Source organism: Balaenoptera borealis (assembly GCF_965194805.1).
Source record: "Balaenoptera borealis genome assembly, chromosome: 18".
Classification (NCBI taxonomy): Eukaryota; Metazoa; Chordata; class Mammalia; order Artiodactyla; family Balaenopteridae; genus Balaenoptera; species Balaenoptera borealis.
Genome location: NC_138877.1, coordinates 69,153,641 through 69,176,113, shown reverse-complemented (window position 1 = coordinate 69,176,113; position 22,473 = coordinate 69,153,641). Strand labels below are relative to the sequence as shown.

Below are 22,473 nucleotides of genomic sequence, written 5' to 3'. Positions count from 1 at the left end.
ATAATCAATGTATAATGTCTTTGTCTCTTATGACAGTTTTAGACTTAAAGTCTGTTTTGTCTGATATTAGTATAGCCACCCCAGCTCTCTTTTGATTACTATTTGCATGGGATATCTTTTTCCATCCTTTCGCTTTTAATGTATTTCTGTCTCTGGATATAAAGTGAGTTTCTCATAGACAGCAAATAGTTGGATCATGTTTTTTATCCATTCTGCCAATGTCTGGCACAGTGAGATACCATTTCACACATACTAGGATGGCCATAATATTTTTTAAAAAAAGAATATAACAAGTATTGGCAAGGATGTGAAGAAACTGGAAACCTCATACATTGCTAGTAGGAATGTAAAATGATTCAGCCACTGTGGAAAACAGTTTGGAGGTGCCTCAAAAAGTTAAACATAGATTTACCATACAAACCAGCAATTCCACAACTAGGTACATACCAAAATAATTGAAAACAGGTACGCAAACATATACCTGTATATGCATATGCACAGCAGCACTATCTACAATAGTCAATAGCTGGAAACAACCCAATGTCCATCCGCAGGTGAACGGATAAACAAAATGTGGTATAAACACACAACGGAATATTATTTGGTCATAAAAGGAATGAAGTACTGATATATGGTAAAACATGGATGAACTTCAAAAACATAAAAGACACAAAAGGTCACATGTTTTATGATTCCATTTATATGAAATATCCAGAATAGGTAAATCCATAGAAACAGAAAGTAAATTGGTGATTGTCAGGGGCCAGGAAATAAGGAGTGAATGTTAATGGACAGAGAGTTTCTTTTAGGGGTAATGAAAGTGTTCTGGAATTAGCCTGTGGTGATAGTTCATTAATCCTGTGCATATACTAAAAAACACTGAATTGTACACTTTGAAAGGCCAGATTTTATACTATTTAAATTTTATCTCAATTTTTAAAAATCCAATAATCAGTATAAAAATTTAGAACAGGTTGTCTCTAAATCTGAGGGGGTGATACTGACATGGAAGGAGTATGAGGGAACTTTCTGGGGTGACAGTAATGTCCAACGTCTTAGTGGGGTTTTGGGTTACACAGGGTGGGTATGCATATATCAAAATCAGCAAATATACACTTCAGACCTGTTCATGTTACTGTATATAAATTTTGCCTCAAGATAACCAAATTGTATACAAATACTGAATTAAGTTAAAGACATCTATGTTGAAGTATTTAGTGGGATGCATACTGATATTTGCAATGCACTTTGAAATGCACCAAAATTAAAATGGATTAACCAATGGATAGATAAGCGATAAAGCAAATCTAGCAAAAGATTAATAGTGGAGTATTGGTGTTGGGTATATAGGTATACACTGTAAAAGTCTTTAAAAATGTTGTATGATTGAAAATTTTCAAAGTAACACATTGAGGAAAAAGTTAACAAACAAGAAAAATATCCAAAAGGCATGAGTACTTTGCAGAAATTTGGAATATGGTTATAAAACAGAATTACTGAGTGGTAATGTTAGAGTGTCTGCTCTTGAAAACATGACATTTAAGCCAAGATATGAAAGGCTACAAGGAGCCATCTATGTGAAGATATCAGCAAGAGTATTCCAGGCTTCCTACCCCACCCCCAAAAGTCTTATTCTAAGGCCCTGAAGTTTGATGTAATCAAGAAAGCCAGTGTAGGGACTTCCCTGGTGGCACAGTGGTTAAGAATCCGCCTGCCAACGCAGGGGACACGGGTTCGAGCCCTGGTCCGGGAAGATCCCACATGCCGCGGAGCAACTAAGCCCGTGCACCACAGCTACTGAGCCTGCGCTCTAGCGCCCACGAGCCACAACTACTGAGCTAGCGCTCTAGAGCCCGCGAGCCACAACTACTGAAGCCCGTGCACCTAGAGCCCGTGCTTCGCAACAAGAGAAGCCACAAAGAGTAGCCCTCGCTCGCCACAACTAGAGAAAACCCACGTGCAGCAACGAAGACCCAACGCAGCCAAAAATAAATTAAATAAATAAATAAATAAATAAAAAGAAAGAAAGCCAGTGTGACTGAAGTATGGTAGGCAAGGAAGGGAGTAGTATAAAATGAGATTGGAGAGAAAGGCAGGTGTCAAATCATTTGGGGCTTGTAGTCACAGTAAGGAATTTTAATTTTATCTAAGTGCAATGGAAAGTCATTAACAGGTTTAAGGCTGGGATCAATTGGGTGGGATGAGATGGGGTGTGTCCTTATTATTTAGAGTTTTAAAATATCACACTGACTGCTATGTGAAGAATGGCTTTGAAGTGTTTAAGAAAAGAAGTAGGAAAACTATTATCATAGTCCCTGCAAGAACAATGGTAGTTTGGAGGAGAGTGTTGGTAGTCAAGATAGTGAGTAGTGAATATGGGAGATATTCTGAATGAAGACTTGACAGTATCTATTGATAGACTGACAATAGGATGACAGGGGAAAAGGCACCAGGATAGATCTTGGGTTTTAGCTTTAGCCACTGAGTGAATGGAGTGACTTCTACCGAGATGTAGAAACCGTGGGAGAAGCAGGTTTGGAGTATGGTGGATCTGAGGATCAAAAAAATTTTTCTTAAATTGGGTATGATTTGTGACTGTAAGGAAGACAGGCAGAAGAAAAGAAAACAATCAGAATAATCTGGAAGTTGTTAAAGAACAGGGTTTAGATTTACAAATTCTTTTCCTTTTAAGAATCAATTTTGTCTTGATTGTATTAAGGACCTTTGATCCAGTAAAAAGCTCAAACTTTAATGCAAATCAAGCTTACTGATTGCTGTTGCCTATCTCTGGGGTTAAAGATAAACTGGGGATCAATAGCCCTGTATCTTTAAACTTGAGAGGTCAAAAGGAAAAAATCAGGAGTGAGAATGAGGGAGACAAGGAAGACCAAAAAACAAGTACATAGAAGTAACATATTAAGTCTTAACTGTCTCTCACCCTGTCAATAAGGGGCTGTCTGATTCTTAAATTCCACATATAACATGATTAAGTGCCTTATACTACTTTACACAAAGCAGTAACTCAAATTTTAGCTCTCAACCTCTAATACCATTAGTTTTCCAAAGTATATTGAAAAATCCATGCTCTTTGGAGCTAAATGACCCTAAATTTAAAGTAGCCCACCACTCAGTAGCTCTGTGACCTTGAGCAAATTACTTACCATTTCTAATCCTTAGTTTCTTAAATGTAAATGAAAATAATTAACCCAATAATTAGCATTAGAAATAACATTCACAAAGTGCCTGCTACATGGAAAAAGTGCTCCATAAACAAGAGCTACTATTATGCAAAAGGCACCTAATTCATCAATGCTCAACGCGGTAGTTTCCTCCTCCGGCAGCCCAGATCCCTGTTTCCAGAAAGAAGTACAGATGTGAGAGAGAAGGGAACCACAGAAAAGACAATTTCATTTTCACCATGTAACACAGAAAGAAGTAAAACAGAGAAATCTGTGAATAGGCATGACAAATGGACCATCCGCAACCTACAAATGGATAGGTTCAAAGGTTGATTATAATTCAGTTGTTTAGAAATGGGAACATATTTTCCCACGGAATCAATGTTCAATTCAACTCTTAGACAAACTCACAAGAAGTCATCAAAATCATAATGTAGTTAAAATGTGATATATCTCAATAAAATTAGCAGAAAAGTGATGAATCAACCAAACAATACAGAAAACCAAGTAACTTTAATAATATGTAATTTAACTTATTTTAGAAGCTGGCACTTGAGGGAAAAGGTTTTATGGGAGGTTTCAGTAGTGATTCAGAGGGGGTTTTCAGGGAAATTTCAAAAGCTTTATAAGGCTGATGACCCTGGTTCTTTATTATGTTTTACTTCACCTCAAATTTTATGGCTTCCCTTTCTTTCAGCATAAGCAAAACACTAGCACTCTTATACTTAATAGCCATGATTGCGATCATTCATTTCACGAATGAGAAAGAGCAACTGGGGAAGAACTAGAGGAAAGACAGGAAAGAAGAAGGACCATAACGGATGTGCCCAAATATAAAGAAAAGAGCCTTCAATTGAATTAGATAAACTCAGTAAGTAAAAAACTGAAGCGGGTTGAGGGTGGTTAAGTACAGCACTAAAATAGTAAGGGAGGAAAGAGCCAAGTGATGAGAACTGGTCAGAGTCCCACCATGATTCACTGGTTATTTTAAAGGTCACAATTTTTTTTTTTTCCTTAAAGTGGAAGACAAGACATGAAAGAGCAAGCAAAGCAACCTGCCATTTATACAAAGGGAATTCTCAAGAGTTGAAGATTCATAATTCAAATTGTGACACACCAACGGAATTCAAGATTTTCTCCTAACCCCTTTTTATTTCTCTAAATTCCTCCAAATATTCTGTTCTTTTTATGTAGATACTATTGTGATAATAGTATTATTATGTCCTGTTATATAGATAATAATAATATCTAAACTAGAACGAGAAAGATGACTTTTGACATTTACAAGTACACAACAGAATAAAATTATTTTAGGAAAGTCTCCTCAAAAGCCAACAGACATGTTATAGTCTCTTAGGCTATGAGGAATGCAGTGATTTCAAACCACAGAGAGAAGCTTTTGATTTTCTTAAAGATATAAACCAAAAATCAGTTCCATGAAGTCCAACCTATATTCAGAACCTAGCAAATCTTCCTGAGAAGTACTGAGATGCTTTTTGATGCTTTTTGAAGCCTGAAGAAATGATTAATGAAGAGATGTTACAGTCAGATAAAATAAGATTTTCTAGGGCCTGGTCTTAAGTCCAGGACCTATATCAGTCAAATCAGCCAAAGTAAATGCTCTCCAAATGAATAAAATAATTCTAAATAATCAGAGAAAACAGGACTAAAGAAATGTTAATGTGGGATGCTGAAAAGCTTGGCCCCATCAGTGCAGGAATGCTAAGATGCTGTGAATTCCTAACTACCAAGCATTGTCTAATTTCTCTCATCTACCTACAAATATTTGTCAAATGTAAACAAATATGAACTGATTAATAAAACTGTAAAGTTATTTAATAGCATTGCTAATCTATGATAACAGTATGCCCATGCATTTTCTTAATTAACAGGTACTGAAAATACAATACTTGTCAAGAGTGCCAGGAATATTTTTGAAAATAGAAAGTCAGGAAGCACTGCCCCAGTATAATTATATATACAACAGGCAAGTAAAACAGTCATTAATATGTCCTTCAGTTTACCTTTTACTCCAATTTAGAATATTCTGTTCTCATTTCTCACATTCTATTTTCTCTTTCCTAGCAAGATTTTTAAGTTGATACTTAAATTCTTAGGAAAAGGTAAAAACTTGAAGAGCCTTGTCAAATACGAAATCTTCATGTTAATCATGTATGTCCTTTAGTAAGTTGCATTCAACTACATATATATAAATTTACATTACATCCAATCTCAAGAACTATTAAGACAATTCTTTCTTTTAATTAGCCAGTGATTTTCTCTTACAAAGGAACTATAATTAAGGTCAAATTACTCTTTAAAGTTCCCTTTAATAATAGAATATGGTAATTCCGCTGATAAATTCTTCCAGAGGAACAAGTAATCAGAAACCTGAAACTATTAAACTATTATTTGCTCCACGGGAATTACGTATTACATGTTTACTCAACCATATCTGCTAAAAGACATAGAAATCCTACCAAAGTTAATTTAAGAACTTACCAATTTCCCTTGCAATTCTGACAGCTTCATCTGCATCCTGTAAAAGCAGGAAATGAGACCCAACATTAATCCCATCAACCATTGCACAATGTCTTTAGGGCAGTCATATATTGCACTACTGTCTCCTCCGATTCATTTAATGTTCAATTTTACAACCTTCTAACTCTTTTTATTCAGAGAAATGTAAAATTAATACCATAAGTGGAAAGTAAATTCTACCTCATCATTATTATATTAAGAAACTCAAAGCAGTTTGAAATGAGCTGGCAGGAAGCACTACCAGAATTGCCAAATGATTTGGTGCCGTTGCTGGAATTTAACGGCAGAATCTAGATGTTTACAATCAATACTGAACCATAAATCAGATCATTAAAGCTTGTCCACAGCCAGCTTGTTTCTGTCTCTGATATTTATATGTCATGTTTTCCTTGATTCTGTCAGCAGGGGGAGTTGATTCTCTATTGTTTGGGAGGAGATCAACAGATTTTCCAGAAACAAAAAAGTAAATTTCTAGTATCTATAGGAATTGCCAATTGTTCCCCTCAAAAAATTCCTTTAGTAATCTCCATTACTTTTTCTTTTTGCTTTTTTATTTCATCCATTTCTGGGGTACATATTTTATCTTTACCAGTTACATCTTGTTAACATAAATTAAAACCTGAAATTCAATGAACCATCTAGTGGGGGGAAAACTTCCAAAAAGCCAAAGAAAGAAAAGGCATTCTAAAACAGTACAAGGTAACACTGTAAATCAACTATACTTCTATAAAAAAATTTAAAAATAAAAATAAATAAAACAGCACAAGGTAAAAGTTTATGAATGTAAGGATTACTTACTGCTAAATATCAACCAATGCCACTGAATGGACCAAAACGTCCCTTGAATCTAAACCATTTCATTGATCATTAATTCTCACCTAACAGGTCCAACACAGGACACTCCTGATACGTTTCCCCCAGATAACAGTAAAGAGAAAGCTGAAAAGATCTTAAATCCAAGTAAATTCTAGTAAATTTAACTTTTTAAATAATTCAGTGACATAAAGTAAACTATCACAGGGAATGACAATAATGTTTTGAAACCAGTAGCTGGTAAGAATGCCTGAATTTTTAGAAAATAACTTTAAAATATCAAAGTAAAGGTTGGTATTTTTTAAGCTTTTAAGCTAATACTTTAAAAATGTAGAGTAACCATGTCAGAATCCTCCCCCAAAATGGGAGGGCGGGGGATGTTTATAACTGCTTCATTCATGTCTAATAAAAAAAAAAAAATCTTCCTTAAAAGTCTTCAGTACCTAATAACATCCCCTGAATAAGGAGGTTGGCAGGGGAAGTTGTCAGAAAAATTTAATTTCCTTTCATTAGCCAGTCTGCTCCACAAATAGGTGCTTGTTAAGTTCAAAGCAGTCCTGTAAGCAACATCAGTTTTAAGTCTTTTTTTTTTTTTTTTTAACTCCAAGCAGTCACATCTGCTAATGAGATTTTCCAAATAACAATTGTTTTCAAGTCAGAGATAAATCTATACTTCCCATTCTACCCCCGCAAAAAATCAGCAAAAAATCAACGTTTACTGCTTTATTACACCTTGCTGTTTTCAGTGACCTTACATTCTCCAAATTTTAGCTTAAAGGGATAAAAATCCATGAAAAGGGTCATTTAATAATGTTAGTGGTTTCCACACATTGAGTTTGAAGGTTCTTTGTTCAAGCCAGTGACAGTTATTGGAGAATACTTCCCCTTAATAGCCTCTCTGTCAGGAAGTGTTAAACCTGCCAAATGCGGACAATTAGTGCCTCGCGAACAAAATACAGGAAGAGTGCTGGCTGATGGAGACTGGATTATAAGAAGCCTAGAAGGAAACTTTTAACATGTCTTTTCTTTCAAACGTGTAATAGTATATTTGCAAAAGATATTCAGAGAGAAAAAACCCTGCTATCTAAAAGGTTCATTACCTGAGAGAACAAACAGGCAATGTTAGTTCATTAGTAATATTTTAATACGTATTTATATATACATATTATGGATGGACTGTGTACAGAGAGAGATATATGTTTACACAAAGCAAAACTTCTAAAAATTCTTTAGCTGCTACAAATCCAACACTTTTATAAACTGCCATAAAACAATCTTGTGTTTTAACTAATCAGTATGCTTAAGTTTTCTTACTATGAAAAGCAAATTCTACTAAATGACCTTCCAAGTAAAATCAAACTGTCTTTAAAATTAATTTTTCACTTGTCATTCATTCATCCCAAAATATTTAATTGCGCACATATTATGTACTAGACATTAAAATCCTCTAGTATCAGTTTCAACAATAAACTATTAAGTACACCTAGCTCCAATATGTTCTTTCAGCACATATACAAAACTACTTTCAAAGAGATAAAAAGGTCCTATATATTGGGGTTGGCCAAAAAGTTCGTCCGGGTTTTGCCGCACAATGTTACAGAAAAACCCGAATGAACTTTTTGGCCAGCCTAATAGCTCCAAATTCAATGGCACTGACACATCCCACAGTGTAACCTCCCTGTAGGGCTATAGGTAGAAAAACTTTTTGTAGTAAAAAAAAAAAAACTGAACCAACAAGAAAAAGACCAACAATCATCTGACGAGGAAAGGGTTGCAGGAAAGTATTAAGCTATATAATTCTAAAACAGCAGTTCAAGAAATGGAGAAAGAGGAAAGAAGCCAACAGAACCAGTAACCATTTCTTTTACTCCTCTATTTCAGCACAGCTTACATTAAGTGAGCTCTGTCATCCAACCGAAGAATAAAACAGTAAAAAATTCTGTTTTACAGAGAGTATGACGGGAGAGGTAGGTGATGTTGCTATAACCAAATAAGTAGATCACAACAGTGTAAAAAGGAGCTAAAAAAATTGGATGCTTTTTCTTCAGGTCCAGTTTATCTGTTAATGGTCTGTAGCAGCCACCTGTGAGGCAGCAAAGCCCAGCAGCTAAGAGCACAGATACTGGAGCCCAAAGGCATGGGCTCCAATGCTGGCTCAGTGACAGTGAACGCATTACCTACCAGTATGCCTCTATGGAATCAGGTTTCCTCATCTGTAAGATGGACATAATATCTCACAGGGTTATTAAGAAGATGAAATTAGTAACAGCTGAAACGCACTAGAACAGAGTCTGGCAAATAGTAAAGCACTCAGTTAAGGTTGGCAATATGTGATAAAATGGGCAGCCCGCACCCCCAACTATCAAGTTTGTTCCTTTCCTGCCTGCCCTTGGTTGTCCTATCCTGTGGTCATCACTCATTCTCTGAACCTGTATGATACAGAACTAATACTGGCACTACAATACTGCAAAAATGTACACTTGTACCTCCAGTGCCCTTCACTGGATCAGATGATCCGAGTACTCTTTACAGCTGGTAAGCAGGGTTCTTCTTGGGCAGGGAAGGGAAGTAAAATCTATAACAAAGGCAGGCAAATTCAAATAGTCCTCCCTGGTGTTAAACACCCAATTTATTTCTACAGTGACGGTAGTGTCCAATACTGGCTCCACCACCCACGATTCAGACCACACCTCTCCCTTCTCACTTGCTACATACAGCCTACTTACCAACCCCGAATTCTGCACTCACTGGATGAGAGTCCTGCTACTCATCAGTATGGGAAGCTACTTAGGAGTTTACTTTCCTCAGCTGGTTCTGAACAAATCAGTGACTGTTTCTGAAGAAAACAAAAAAATCATTGCTTCAAGACACTATGGACATGGGACTTCCCTGGCGGCCCAGGGGTTAAGGCTTCGCCTTCCAGTGCAGGGGGTGCAGGTTCAATCCCTGGTCGAAGCTAAGATCCCACATGCCTCGTGGCCAAAAAAACAAAACATAAAACAGAAGCAATATTGTAACAAGTTTAATAAAGACTTTAAAAATGGCCCACATAAAAAAAAAAAAAAAAAAAAAAAGACACTATGGGTAAAAGCTCTATCTGTACACAAAAAGCATCCTCAAACTATTCTGCATTCATATACAAAGTAAAGCAAAACTTTCAACAATTCTGGGTTCAGGAGATAGGTTCCAGCTGATTCTATTTTCCAGATAATTCCAAGTCAAACCGAAGACTCTTTCTGTTTAATTTATTGATATTTTCGAACCTAAGATTTAGTACACGTTTCTCTTATTGTAAAACAGCATAGTAAACATAACCGAACCCTTTTTCAAAAATATAAAGCCTTAAAGCCTTTGAAGCATCATCAGGAAAGTTATTCTCGGTTTAGCAGGGAAAAAGGATACTGATGTCTAATATTGTACTTTTTAATTACTAGGACACAGCTTTCTGATTTTTTGGTTTTTTAAATGATTCCCTTCTCACTAGTTTTTTGTTGTTATTATCTGGCTCTTTCTGCTAAAGCAAAAGTGCAGTGTTTAAAATCTGGCTAATCAGGTGATAAAAACAATTACTACTTTAAACCTACACTGCATAATTTATAAACCTCATTCAAATATACTACCACACTCTGCTCTGAGATGTAAATATTACTATTCTCTCTTACAGAACAAGAGAAACTCAGAGAAGTCTAATAAATTTCTGGTACACTGGTAGGTAATTAGAACCAAATGCAGCAATTTAATCATTGCTGATTCCTCCCTCTGCTTCACACCTGACATCTAACAGATCACAAAATCTTACAGATTCCACTTCCAGTGTCTCCCCACAACATCTACTTTGCTCCATCCTAATACTTTATCTTAGGCCCCTAACATTTATTGTCTGGGTTAAAGGAAGAGCATTCTAATTTGTCTACCAACCTCAAGTTTTGCACTGCTCCAATCCATTTTCCACATCACAATCAAAATAAGTTTTCTAATTCCACAAGTTTTATCACGTTAACTCTTCTGCATGAAACCATTCAGAGGCTCCCAAAGCCACAAAAATAACCTCCACGTCCAGATGCATAGCATTCAAAGTCATACATATCTGGATCCTAATTCTCTCTCCAGCCCTGTCTAACTACAGCCCCTCACACTTGCATACCTGCAGTTTGCTAAAGCTCCCATGGTCTCCCAGCTCCAAGCTTTTACAAGGTATTTTCACTGACCATAATGCTGCGTCTCCATCAATTCCCCTCACTTTTTAGCTAACTCACTACTACTCAGACTTCAGGTTATCACTTAAATATCCTTCCATTGGAAGTTCTGCCATGACGCCCTTAAACTAGGTTAGGTGCCCCTCCTACACGGGCCAATACACTCTGAGCTTCACATTATTAAAATGTATTAAATTGCCTGTCTATCTGCAGGTCTCCCTAAGGGCACTTGAAGCTCTTTGAAATCAGGGTCTTCGGCTTGTTATTTCTCGCTAAACAAGTGGGCTGGGATTCCAACCCTGTCTTCCAACAGCTTCAGATGAACACTCTTCATTCATTCTGCTCTCAAGTTCCTGAGATCAAGTTAATAAGATACTGAAGAAAATGAAAGGCAAATACTTCATACCAGATGACTACCTGAATACTTGACTACTTTAAATGACACTTTAAAACAACATTAGTTTCTCTCTAATGAAAAGGGTGACTCAAGAACAAGACAAAAGGAAACCGTTCCAGAAGACTCCTTAAGTACTACACACAACGTTTTAAAGGAATGTGGGAAACCATCTCCATATAACGTCCAAATAACATTCAAAATAATCAAATGGAAAAGGAACAAATGTTTTAAGGAGAAATATAACAAACTGAAACCACATTAATTTACTCAAGTACTTGGAGGAAAAAAAGTAGACTATAGTTTCCAAGAAAAAGAATTGCTTTAAAAATACCACAGATCAATGGGAGGAAAAAAAAAAAAAAAAAGTATGGATTTTTAAAAGATGGAATTATCTATAATTAGCACATATAGTCTTCCAATGCAAAAGTATTGCTTAATGCAGTTGCTAAAACCACAAGGTATTCCAAAAATTTACACTATTTATCTGCATCAGCAAACCTCTATCTGCATAGATACCATCAAAAGCAATCTTTTACACCTAACAAAACTAAACTACAAAATGTGAAAAGTAGTGTAGTTCCAAATGAATGTGGAATTACTATACAAGGTTTCTAAAATAACCAAATTTAAAAGAAAATAAAATATGTACAGTCTCTTATATCAGAAATAATTTAAAGCAAACTAGAAATAAAACTAGTATTAACATCTGTCTGAAAAACAAAGGGGCATTCCTTAAAATTATTTTTAAATGCTTATCTGAAAACTATATCCTACAGGTTCAGTTGTGGTTTAACAAATTAATTCAGACAAGAGGCGTTAGAAACTGTATACCATACTTAAGTTAACACAGGTAACGAGAATCTATCATCATTTGAGAGTGTAACAGGATCTTAAAAATCACCTAAGGCATACAAGGAGACAACACTGACAAGACAGTGGATTTATTTTCTTCGACTTTCTACTTTTCCCTATTTTCCAAATTAACCGAGGTTGGAAATTCAAATGCAGATTGTCAAATGGCAGCCTCCCTGAAAAGACAACCAAAAAAACCTGTTGATCAAGCAAAACCAAGTTTACTACCTACTACAGTAAAGGATACCATCACTTTGAGGCAATCTTGGAGGTTCCACTGGAATCAGTTCAAGACCTACTAAAAGCCACAGTTCAAGATCCTAGCTTCAAAAACTGCAGTGCTCCTCTGATGCCCACTGAGCCCCCCACGCTCAGGGGTCTCCCCAACCACAATGGTGAGAAAAATCTCACATTGGGGAGAGCTCCAAAAAATCCTCAACATTTTTTGTTCTGAGTCCATAAGACAAAGTTCATATGGAAGAAGACAAGCATAGGACCTATAAGTTCATGTTCATGTGCCCTCCAGGAGCCAGTGACTTCAGAAGGTTTCAAGGGTATCCAAATAGGACAAAATTTGCCTTTAAACCCATATCAAAACCTTGAAAACTTTCCCCTGTCTTGACTCATTTTTTTGTCCATGGGAGTCTGGGTCTGGAAGAGATCTCCCCTCCAAATACTAAACCACCAAGGCACTGCACATTGTCAGGTCTGCAGTTAGAGATGGCCAACCATGACTTGGTAAGCCACTACAAGACTTTCGTAAACAGGTTTGTCTCAGGCTGCCTGCGCTGTAAGTCAGACTACTCCTCAAATGTATTAAATCTGTAACTCAAATTCATGTTCTTATCTTTCTAGATGGCATAATTTCACCAAGGATAATTTAGAATTATAACAGACTCTTTCATAAGATTTTGGTATGAATGATTCATCTGAGAGGCGCACCTTAGGGAAAAACAGGGAAGCAAACTCTCAAACACCTAGTGTTCTGCATTACTAGGTGCAGAATAAACTAATGGCCTTACAGATAAAATTAGATGCTCCCGCTCCAGAAATTAATATCGGTCTTTTGATAAAGACACCTGCAGATTTTGCAACCAGAAGTAACAATGAGTAAACAATTGTTCTGTATTAGCCAAGAAAATGAGGGAAAAAAATATAATAGGCTATGTTCCAAAAGCGAATCAAGTACCCATTTCAGCCATCAACTCAAAAGGAGAGATTTCACTAATTATTACTTACTGATACTGGTGGTACACTATCAAACTTAAATCCCTCCATCTTTACAGACGCTCTCTCTCAGCATCAACAAATTACTCAGATAATGGTTATCTCTAATATTCCTCACATTTCCCACATCCCAGCCCCCAACTGTCACCTTTGAACCTCTATTCAAGGAACATTCCTTCCTCCTATGAGACACTATACACACTGACTTCATAAGAAAGGATCTACAATGCAAATAGAATTTCCAGATCAAATGCTCTCCTAATGAGTTTGTCCTTTAACTCCTGAGGACTCTGCTACTAATCATCAAGACAGAATTAATTTGGACTCTGACTCATCACTACCCTTGTGACTAAATCAAGCCCAAACTGACGATCTCAAGAAGGCCAGATTTCTTGCTCGAAAAAAAAAAAAAAAATACAACTATACCGGCAGAAGTATTAGGGCTGAATAGACCAAGGTTCATAAAACCACTACCCAAACTCTCTAAAACAAGAATGTAAAGAAGGACTAAAACCCAATAGTTGACAGCCTGATAAAGAAAAGACTTGTCATACTCTGCTCAGGGCCTTTCAACGCAGCAATCAAGGTATGGGCCAGACTGCATTTGCATTTGGAGGCTCAACTGGGGACAAATCCAAGTTCATTCAGGTGACTGGCAGAATTTATTTCCTTGAGGCTGTATGACTGAGGCCCCCACCGTTTTGCTGGCTCTCGAATGGAGATCATCTTTACTTAGATCCTCAGAAGCTGTCTACAGTTCACTGCCATGTGGGTTTCCTCAACATGGCTGCTCTCTTCATCAAGCCAGCACCTAGAATCTGTTCTCTAGTCTCCTAAAATGGAGTCTTTTATAATAAAACATAATCACAGGAGTGACACTCAATTACTTTGCCCTATTAATGTAAGTGAACGTAGTGATATTCCATCACCTTTGCCATATAATGTAACTTAATTAAGGGAGTGACATGCCATCACCCTTTACCATCGTCTCTTAGTTAGAGAAGCGAATCACAGGTTTTACCCAAACTGAAGAGGAGTGGATTACACAAAGGCTTGGATGCCGCCGGGAAGTTCCTCAAAACGTTAAGCGCAGACTTTTCATCTGACCCAGCAACTCTACTCCTGAGTATATACCCAAAAGAACCTAAAACAGGGATTCAAACAACAGGTATCCTACCCTCCAGCGTTCCCTCTCCCCGTTCCCTGTCTTATGTTTCTTATTTTCTTATTTATTATTTGTCTCCTTTTTCTATAGCATAAGCTCAATGAGGGCAGGAATATTTTTTTGTTTTGGTCTGCTTTGATCCCTACTATATCCACAGCACTTCAAACAATGTTAGACAAACAGTGTGCACTTGTTAAATATTTACTGAATAGATGAGTAAACAAATAATTTTAAATGTGGTAAGTGAAGTACAGGGTATTAAGGGAAAATTCAGTAGAGGGCCTAATCTAATACATAGAGTCAAGGAATGCCTCTGTGAGAAATGTATGTTTAAGCCAAGACCTAAACTATGTGTAGAAGACAGTCAGGAGTGAAGACCGAAGCAGAATCAACACACGTGTCAGAATTAAGAACAGAAGTTTCAAAAATCTGAAAGATGTCATATATGGTTGGTACATCCAGTGCAAAGGGTAAGCTGGCACAGTATCAGTCTGAAGAGAGAAACAAAGGCCAGCTATTCAAAGGATTTAAATGAGTAGTCATTCAAGAGTTTTTAAACACAGGTATGTGATCAAATCTGGATTTCTGAAACATCACTCAAGCTTTAGTGTCGAAATTTAACTGGACGGGACCAAGACCAAGACTGGCTACAAGGGGACTTCCCTGGTGGTCCAGTGGCTAGGACTCCACGCTCCCAGTGCAAGGGGCCCGGGTTCGATCCCTGGTCAGGGAACTAGATCCCACATGCCGCAACTAAGAGTTCGCATGCCGCAACTAAAGATCCCGTGTGCCCTGACTAGGACTCGGTGCAGCCAAATAAATAAATATTTAAAAAATAAAAATAAAAAAGACTGGCTACAGGGAAAGCAATTAGAAGGCTGGTGAAGTAATCCAGACTATATCATGTTAGTTGGAACTTGGAGTTAGTGTGAGGAAAAAAATAAAAGTAATAGATCAGAAAGATATTTAAGTGAATTCTCTGTAGCAGTATTTATTAGGAACTCCAAGTTTCTAGCTTGTGAAATGGTGTGGAAAGTGCCAGCATCTTCTCAGGCAGGAAAGGAAAAAATGAGAAGTTTACAGCAGGAGTCAGCAAACTTTTTCTGAACAGGCCAGGTAGTAAATATTCCAGACTTTGTGGGTCTCTGACACAATTACTCAACTCAGCCATTACCATGGAAAAGCAGCCATGGACAACATATAAAGGAAAGAGCATGGTTGTGTTCCAATAAAATTTCATTTACAAAAACAGGAGTGCATGGAGCCACAGAACGCCAATCCCTGGCTAGACAGAAAATAATGAGCGGCTTCAACTTGTTACTTGTACGGTGCCTCAAAGGCATCAGGCAGACCTGTTTAAGAAGCAACTGGATATGCAGTTCTAAGGCAATATCTAGAACAGATATACAGGTTTGAGATGTGTAGCCATAAAAATAAGTTATATTGCTTAGAATGAGTCTGTCCAATAAGAGAAAACCCATAATGAAACCAACATTTAAGGGACAAAGGTAGGAAGAATAATCAGCATGAAAACTAAGAAGCAGCATTTAAACCAGCCAGAAACACGAAAACAAAACTGGAACTGAGTAATGTGCCAGAAGTGAGTATTTCCAGAAGGAAAGAGTAACCAAGAGATTGAAATGCTTTGAAGAGACTGACAAGACCAGGATTAAAAATTACACACTGGATTTCATGAGAGGGAGAGGTTGCTAGTAGCCTTTTCAAGAGAAATTTCGGTGGGAATGAGGAAAGAAGCCAGATGTAGACTAACGATAAGGGGGAAAGTGTGGAAATGAAAGCAAGTGAGGACAATTCTTCTAAGACGTTTGGCTGTGAAAGGAAAGAGAACTAAGGTGGCAGCTGTGGAGTGACAAGAGGCTACTGTGCTCTCTGAAGAGGAGGAACATATATTTCTTTCCACTAAACTGGAAGCACCGTGGTGTGAGGGATCACGGGTTTCTTTTATCATCAGATGCTTCCCACTTAGCTCAGGGATCAGTAGACTTTTGACTGATTGAGCATTTTTAATAGCAATAATAATGGAAAGGCATTAAAAGACAAGGAGAATTTTAAGACACAGAAGAGAGGAAAGATAATGAGTGAACACTGTAGCCCATGAAGTCTATAAAGGGTATATCTGGAGCATAAGAGGAAGAATTGGCTTTACAGAGGATGGGGAACATCTATTCTTTGTAAGATGAGAGAAGAAAAAAAAATGGATGAATACATATTGAGGTAAATATAGGTAAATATGGGCAAGAAGCTGAGGATATTTACTAACCAGGGGCCATGCTTGCTAACTGTCCTGTAATTCATGAAATAATCCAGCACAATGAAGAACTGCCCAGCCCAGAAGGTACAATAAGAAACACTGAGATGAAGAGTTCCTGCAGACTAATTCAAATCACAAGGTTCTAGTCTACATAGGGACTCTTTTCTCATGAGAAAAAAAATGAATAATTTTTCCTTGGCAGTGGGGAGGAGCGCAGAGAGGAAGGGGAGACACATACTCCAATTTCTGCGTTTCTTCCTTAGAAGACTTCATCTGCAAAAGCGGCTTGCTGGTTGAGGAGCTGTGCTTGGGATCTATAGTGACACACAGCTATACCAAACAAGTTTACAATTCACATTTTATGCATACGGACAGAAGCTCACCATAAAGATACAGAGAACATCATAATGTTTCAAACATTAAATATATACCACCAACAAATGAAATCCACACATCTAACAGCACATTTTTATATCACCAAGTTTTTTCCTACGAAAGTAAAAGTCAACACTGATCGTTAAATACAATGCTTCAGGGGCTTCTTGCTCTTTTTAACTTACGCCATTCAAAATAATCCAAGTGTAAACAACATTGATTTTTTTAATCTATACATGAATATTTTAAAAAGCAAAAACTGCATTTTATCTTACACTTTTGACAAAATGTCTGACTTCAGGACATGTACTATAAAGATTAGAGTAAAACAGTTTCTCACCTTGACCACTCCATCAAAGCCAGGGATTGTGTTAACCTTTGCGTTCTTAGCTAATAATTTGCTTTCAATCTTGTCACCCATGGCTTGAATAGCATGTGTATCAGGTCCAATGAAGATGACATCTTTTGCTGCCTGTGAAGAAATGCCAGGAGAAACTTATAACAAAAACATTTCAGTGCTTGATATGGAGTCACAATTTTATAAAAAGAAAAACCCATATGTATATTTACTAGTTACTCACAGACCAAGAACAACTTAAAAGCAAGCATTTGAGCCAATATATTACAATATATAATACTGTGTTGCATATAGTATATGTGAACAAAGATATATGAAAGTCAGGTCAAAGAAAAATAACTAGAAGTAATGAAGAACTCTTTCTTGATATTAACAGTATTCTTTGGAAAAGCAACTTCTGTGGTGTTGTAGTTATATCTAGTATTCTGCCACCCAATCTAAACAGTAAGTTCACCTTTAAAAATGCCTTATAAATCTTTGTATTCTCAATACCCGGCAGCACAGTGCCTAGTTTAACACGCCAACTTTGTGCCAGGCTTTAAGCTAAGTGTAGGGGATAACATGGATGAAAACCACAGAATATCAACTAATTCAAGGGAACATGAAGCAGATCACCAGCACCTCAGAGAAATAGACAAAATAAAGTAGGCAATGTTGACATCCTTGTGACTATAAGAAATGAGTAAAGAGTACAGTGGGAATTTACCAGGTAGAGTTATGATTTCAGTCAAAACTAGTCTATATAAATCACGATTAGTTCCCCAGCAATGGGTCCACCTCTCTGTGTATATGATATTAAAGTAAACAAAGTGCTAATGGAAACTAATTAGGGACAGAAAAAAATACCGATGGAGTTAGTGCCACTGTAGGGCATGGTCTAGAGAAGTAAAAAGGGGGTTTGCTGAGGTAAAGAATGAGGTCACATTAGGTAAAGAACGGAGGTTAACTATGAAAAAGGAAAAATTAGATTGTATGCAGGGCATCATCAGAGTAAGGTACCTAACTGTTGATTCTCCCATGACCTTTGGTCAGGGTCAGTATAACGAATAAATCATATAATTTATATCTCATATTCTATCTACTGGCACTGCTGCCTGAAAAGACTCTCGGCTTTAGAAAGGAGCTTCATTCTCCTTATGAGAATATCATCCAGAGTAGCTATTGCAGTGTGGTGTTTGGATTGCTCTCAGCCATTGTGAGCAAAGAGGATTAAACCCACCCAGAGCAGGAGGTGGAAGTAGAGCAGGGACACAACAAGAGGAATATATGAAGAGATAAATATTTGGGAGATATGACAGTTTCAACTTTATACATGCTGAGGTGAGATGCCTGTGGGATAGTCAAGTGCCCATGTTCAGGAGACAGACAGAGAGGTCCAGAGGTTAGAAGATAGGTCCAGGCTGAGATACGGATTTTTAAAGGCATCAAATAAAGGACGGAATTAAAAATTGTAGATGATATCATTCAGATAAAATGTACAGAAAAGCCAATGCCTTTAAACTCAGGATGTATACTTTCCCTCCTGCCCAGAAGCAAGACAGAAGAAAGGGGAATTTTTAGATTCTGAGTTTAAAGCCTCCTTTCTTTGTGTGACAAGGGGGTAATAACCACCCTGCAAGTTTGATCGAAGCACTGAATAAATAATAATATAAAACACCAAGCTGAGTGCCACAACTGTTAGTCCTTGTCCTCTACCCAGAAGTCCTGATAAAAAGAGAACACTAGAATAATAAGACAGCTAGGTCCACAGGACCCCAAAATACGTTATAGGAACCCAAATACCAACACTTACCAGTGTTACAATAACAGAATGCTAGATAAGAAACCTCTTCAGCCATAACAGATGCTCATTAAGTACCTCTCCATCAAATGTTTGTATGTAGTTTTAACAGAACATCATTTTCTTTAAAAAAAAAAAAAAAAAAACTTTATGTGAAACCCCCAAAATGTAAAGCACATGAAAAATGGAACTGCTCTGTAAGAGGGGAAAGTGGTAGTAGGACTACACCTCCACATACTCTGTGTCTCTAGCTGGATAAACTAGTCATTTTGGACCAGAGCAACAATCGTACTCACTTCTCTTTATCCCAAACCTACAACCCAATAAACACTAAGTCAAGAGGAAACAATCATGTTTTAACTATCAATTGTCTTTCCATATTCTCATTTTACTTGCTAAGATGGAGGAATTTTTATCATAAATGATGTTTTAAATACCACTATGCCAGGCAGATGTAATCAAGGAATCAGAATGCCTACACAAAGAGTTGAAGAAATAACATTAATGAGAACATCCAAAATACATTATGATTATACAGTAAAACTTCTGATTAACAAGAGCCCAACGACCAGGAACCACTGATTAACCAGACTTTTTTCATGCATTCTAATTTGAGGAAAATTACTCACCCCAAAATGCGAAATTACCAAGAAAGAGAGCTCACATCAAGCATTTAGTGACTATTCTTTCTCCCATCCAACACAAAGAAAAATAGCCAGTAGTACACTGAGTAACTACTCAAACAGATGTTTCAATAAACTAACTTCCTTTCTATCTTTATCTTTTTATGTTTTGGTAGTACTCCCTGGGTTAGCCTTTAAATGTAATTAAGGCAAATTAAGAAAGCAGTATCATAGCTCTGACTCCCTTAATTCTTTGACCAAAAAAGCAAGGATAAGACAGTATGGTAATTGCAAAGTGATGAAGCATGTTTCAAAAGTCCTGAGTTCTTGACCAGAGTGATTTGTGTGACTTAGAACTTAAGGCCAAAATTTATGCACTAATAACCTCTCAATACTCTACCGTTAACCCTGTATCTTTTGCTACCCATTTTCCCTAATCACCAGTAAGTCTCTTTGGCATGCCAAAGCCAAAAGTAAATAAAATTTACTTCTCAAACTATGCTTTTCAAGGAACTTGTAAATTTACCATGAATGATAAATATAATAACTAAATACAGGTAAATGTATAATGGTCGTGAAAAAAGCAGGAATTTTTTCATCATCACTGGAAGCACTTTTGTAGTGATACCTAAGAAAGAAATTACAAAAAGCTGAAATCACTGCTCTAAGACTGGAGAAAAAAAAAGGATTGTTTTCACTTTCTAAATTCCGTGATTTTATGGTTCTGGTCATATTTTGATAAAAGAATGGGGAAAAGAGTTGGGTTTGAGCAATGTGTTAGGGAAACAGAGATTTAATTTACAATAGGCTTTATGTTGCAAATGCAGAAATAATCATCATCTGTAAAAATTAAAATGTATGATACATAATTCATTCTTAGAAATACCATGACAGTTAGTAAAGTGCTAAGCTATGAATCCAGTTTGTTTGTTTTTTTTTTTAATGTATACATTTTAGGTTCATAAAGAATTACTACTTGGATAACTGTAAAACTAAGGTCAGACAGACATGAGCCATAGCCATGGAAAAACTGCTGAACTGCCTGAAGGACCTAGACTCTGGACGTTAATTTTTATTCCGTGATAAAAGAAAAAAGAATTTCTAGTAGAAAAGGCCAGTTTCAGGACTGGTGCAGAGAAGTTAGCACATGAGTTAAAAAACTGAGTCAGTGAGAAAGCTTTCAAAAATTAATACAGTTATCTCAAAAGCACATATTAGTGCTACCCACTGAATGTGTTGATAACAATATGAGTATCAAAAAGAATAAAAGAAATTACAAGGTTAATTCATCTTTTCAAGACCTCGAATAAATCTTTTCCTGCTATCCCTGTTCAAGTATTTGAACTTCTCAGACATGTATCACTGATTTTAAAAAATATATAGCTCTTTAAAAAGCAACATAGAGGAAAACTAATTTCACACATAAAACTAAGCAAAATAAAAGTGTCAAGGTAAAATCCCATACACTGTTTTTATAAGAAAAAAATAAGAACTAGAAAAACATCCATGGAGGGAAAAAAGCACAAGAAAGACATGCTAACACAGCAGATCAAACTGTCACCTATTATTTCAAAACAAGCTGAAAGACATTTTAAAATAAGAAAACATGAAATAAGATATCAGAATTAGAAATGTTCTGAAATGAGGTGATAGACCTAAGGATAGAATTAGAAATGCAAAAGAAAATAATTTTGGGGCTTCCTTGGTGGCGCAGTGGTTGAGAGTCTGCCTGCTAATGCAGGGGACACGGGTTCGCGCCCTGGCCTGGGAGGATCCCACATGCCGCGGAGCAACTAGGCCCATGAGCCACAACTACTGAGCCTGCGCGTCTGGAACCTGTGCTCCGCAACAAGAGAGGCCACAACAGTGAGAGGCCCGCGCACCGCGATGAAGAGTAGCCCCCGCTTGCCACAACTACAGGAAGCCCTAGCACAGAAACGAAGACCCAACATAGTAATCAATCAATCAATCAATAAATCTTTTAAAAAAAATAAATAAATAATAATAATAATAATTTTGGAAGTGAAGACTAAACTAGAGGGAAAATAAGAGTGAATAAAGAAAACAAATAATGCCTTACAAGAGATAGTCAAAGGAAGAAACTTTTTAAAAATGTAAATATAAAAAAAAGAAATATTTTCTAAAATGCAAGAGAAAATGGCAAATACTAAAGATAAACAAAGAACATCCAACATACGGATAAGAGGAGTCTTTGGCCTGGTGTGGGGGGGTGGGCGGGGACTAAAACAAAGAAAAAATACTAAAAACCATAACTCAAGCAAACTTTCTTAAAACTGAAAATACATAGTAAACATACTACAGCACACCTGAAAAATTCAACCCAGAATGAACAGTACCATGATACATTCCAGCAATACTACTTAAGGAAAAAAAAAAAAGAATACGTGACTTGTACAAAAGAAAAGTTTAAATTCTCACCAGACTGGGGCTTCCCTGGTGGCGCAGTGGTTAAGAATCCACCTGCCAAAAAAAAAAAAAAAAAAAAAAGAATCATCCACCTGCCAATGCAGGGGACACAGGTTCGAGCCCTGGTCCGGGAAGATCCCACATGCCGCGGAGCAACTAAGCCCGTGCGCCACAACTACTGAACCTGAGCTCTAGAGCCCGTGAGCCACAACTACTGAGCCTGCGTGCCACAACTACTGAAGCCCATGCTCTGCAACAGGAGAAGCCA

The 22,473-nt window shown here is 36.9% G+C and overlaps 1 protein-coding gene across 2 annotated transcripts in view; it reads right to left on the bottom strand.

Moving 5' to 3' along the window:
• The window catches only part of PCCA (propionyl-CoA carboxylase subunit alpha), a 369,304-nt gene that overhangs the window by 256,317 nt on the left and 90,514 nt on the right, over positions 1-22,473 (bottom strand). For both annotated transcript variants that reach the window (XM_082366113.1, XM_082366112.1), the window contains exons 7-8: positions 17,358-17,489; positions 5,682-5,718 (exon numbers count right to left, since the gene is read on the bottom strand). In XM_082366113.1, coding sequence (XP_082222239.1) covers positions 5,682-5,718; positions 17,358-17,489 — 169 coding nt within the window. The remainder of the gene's footprint in view (positions 1-5,681; positions 5,719-17,357; positions 17,490-22,473) is intronic.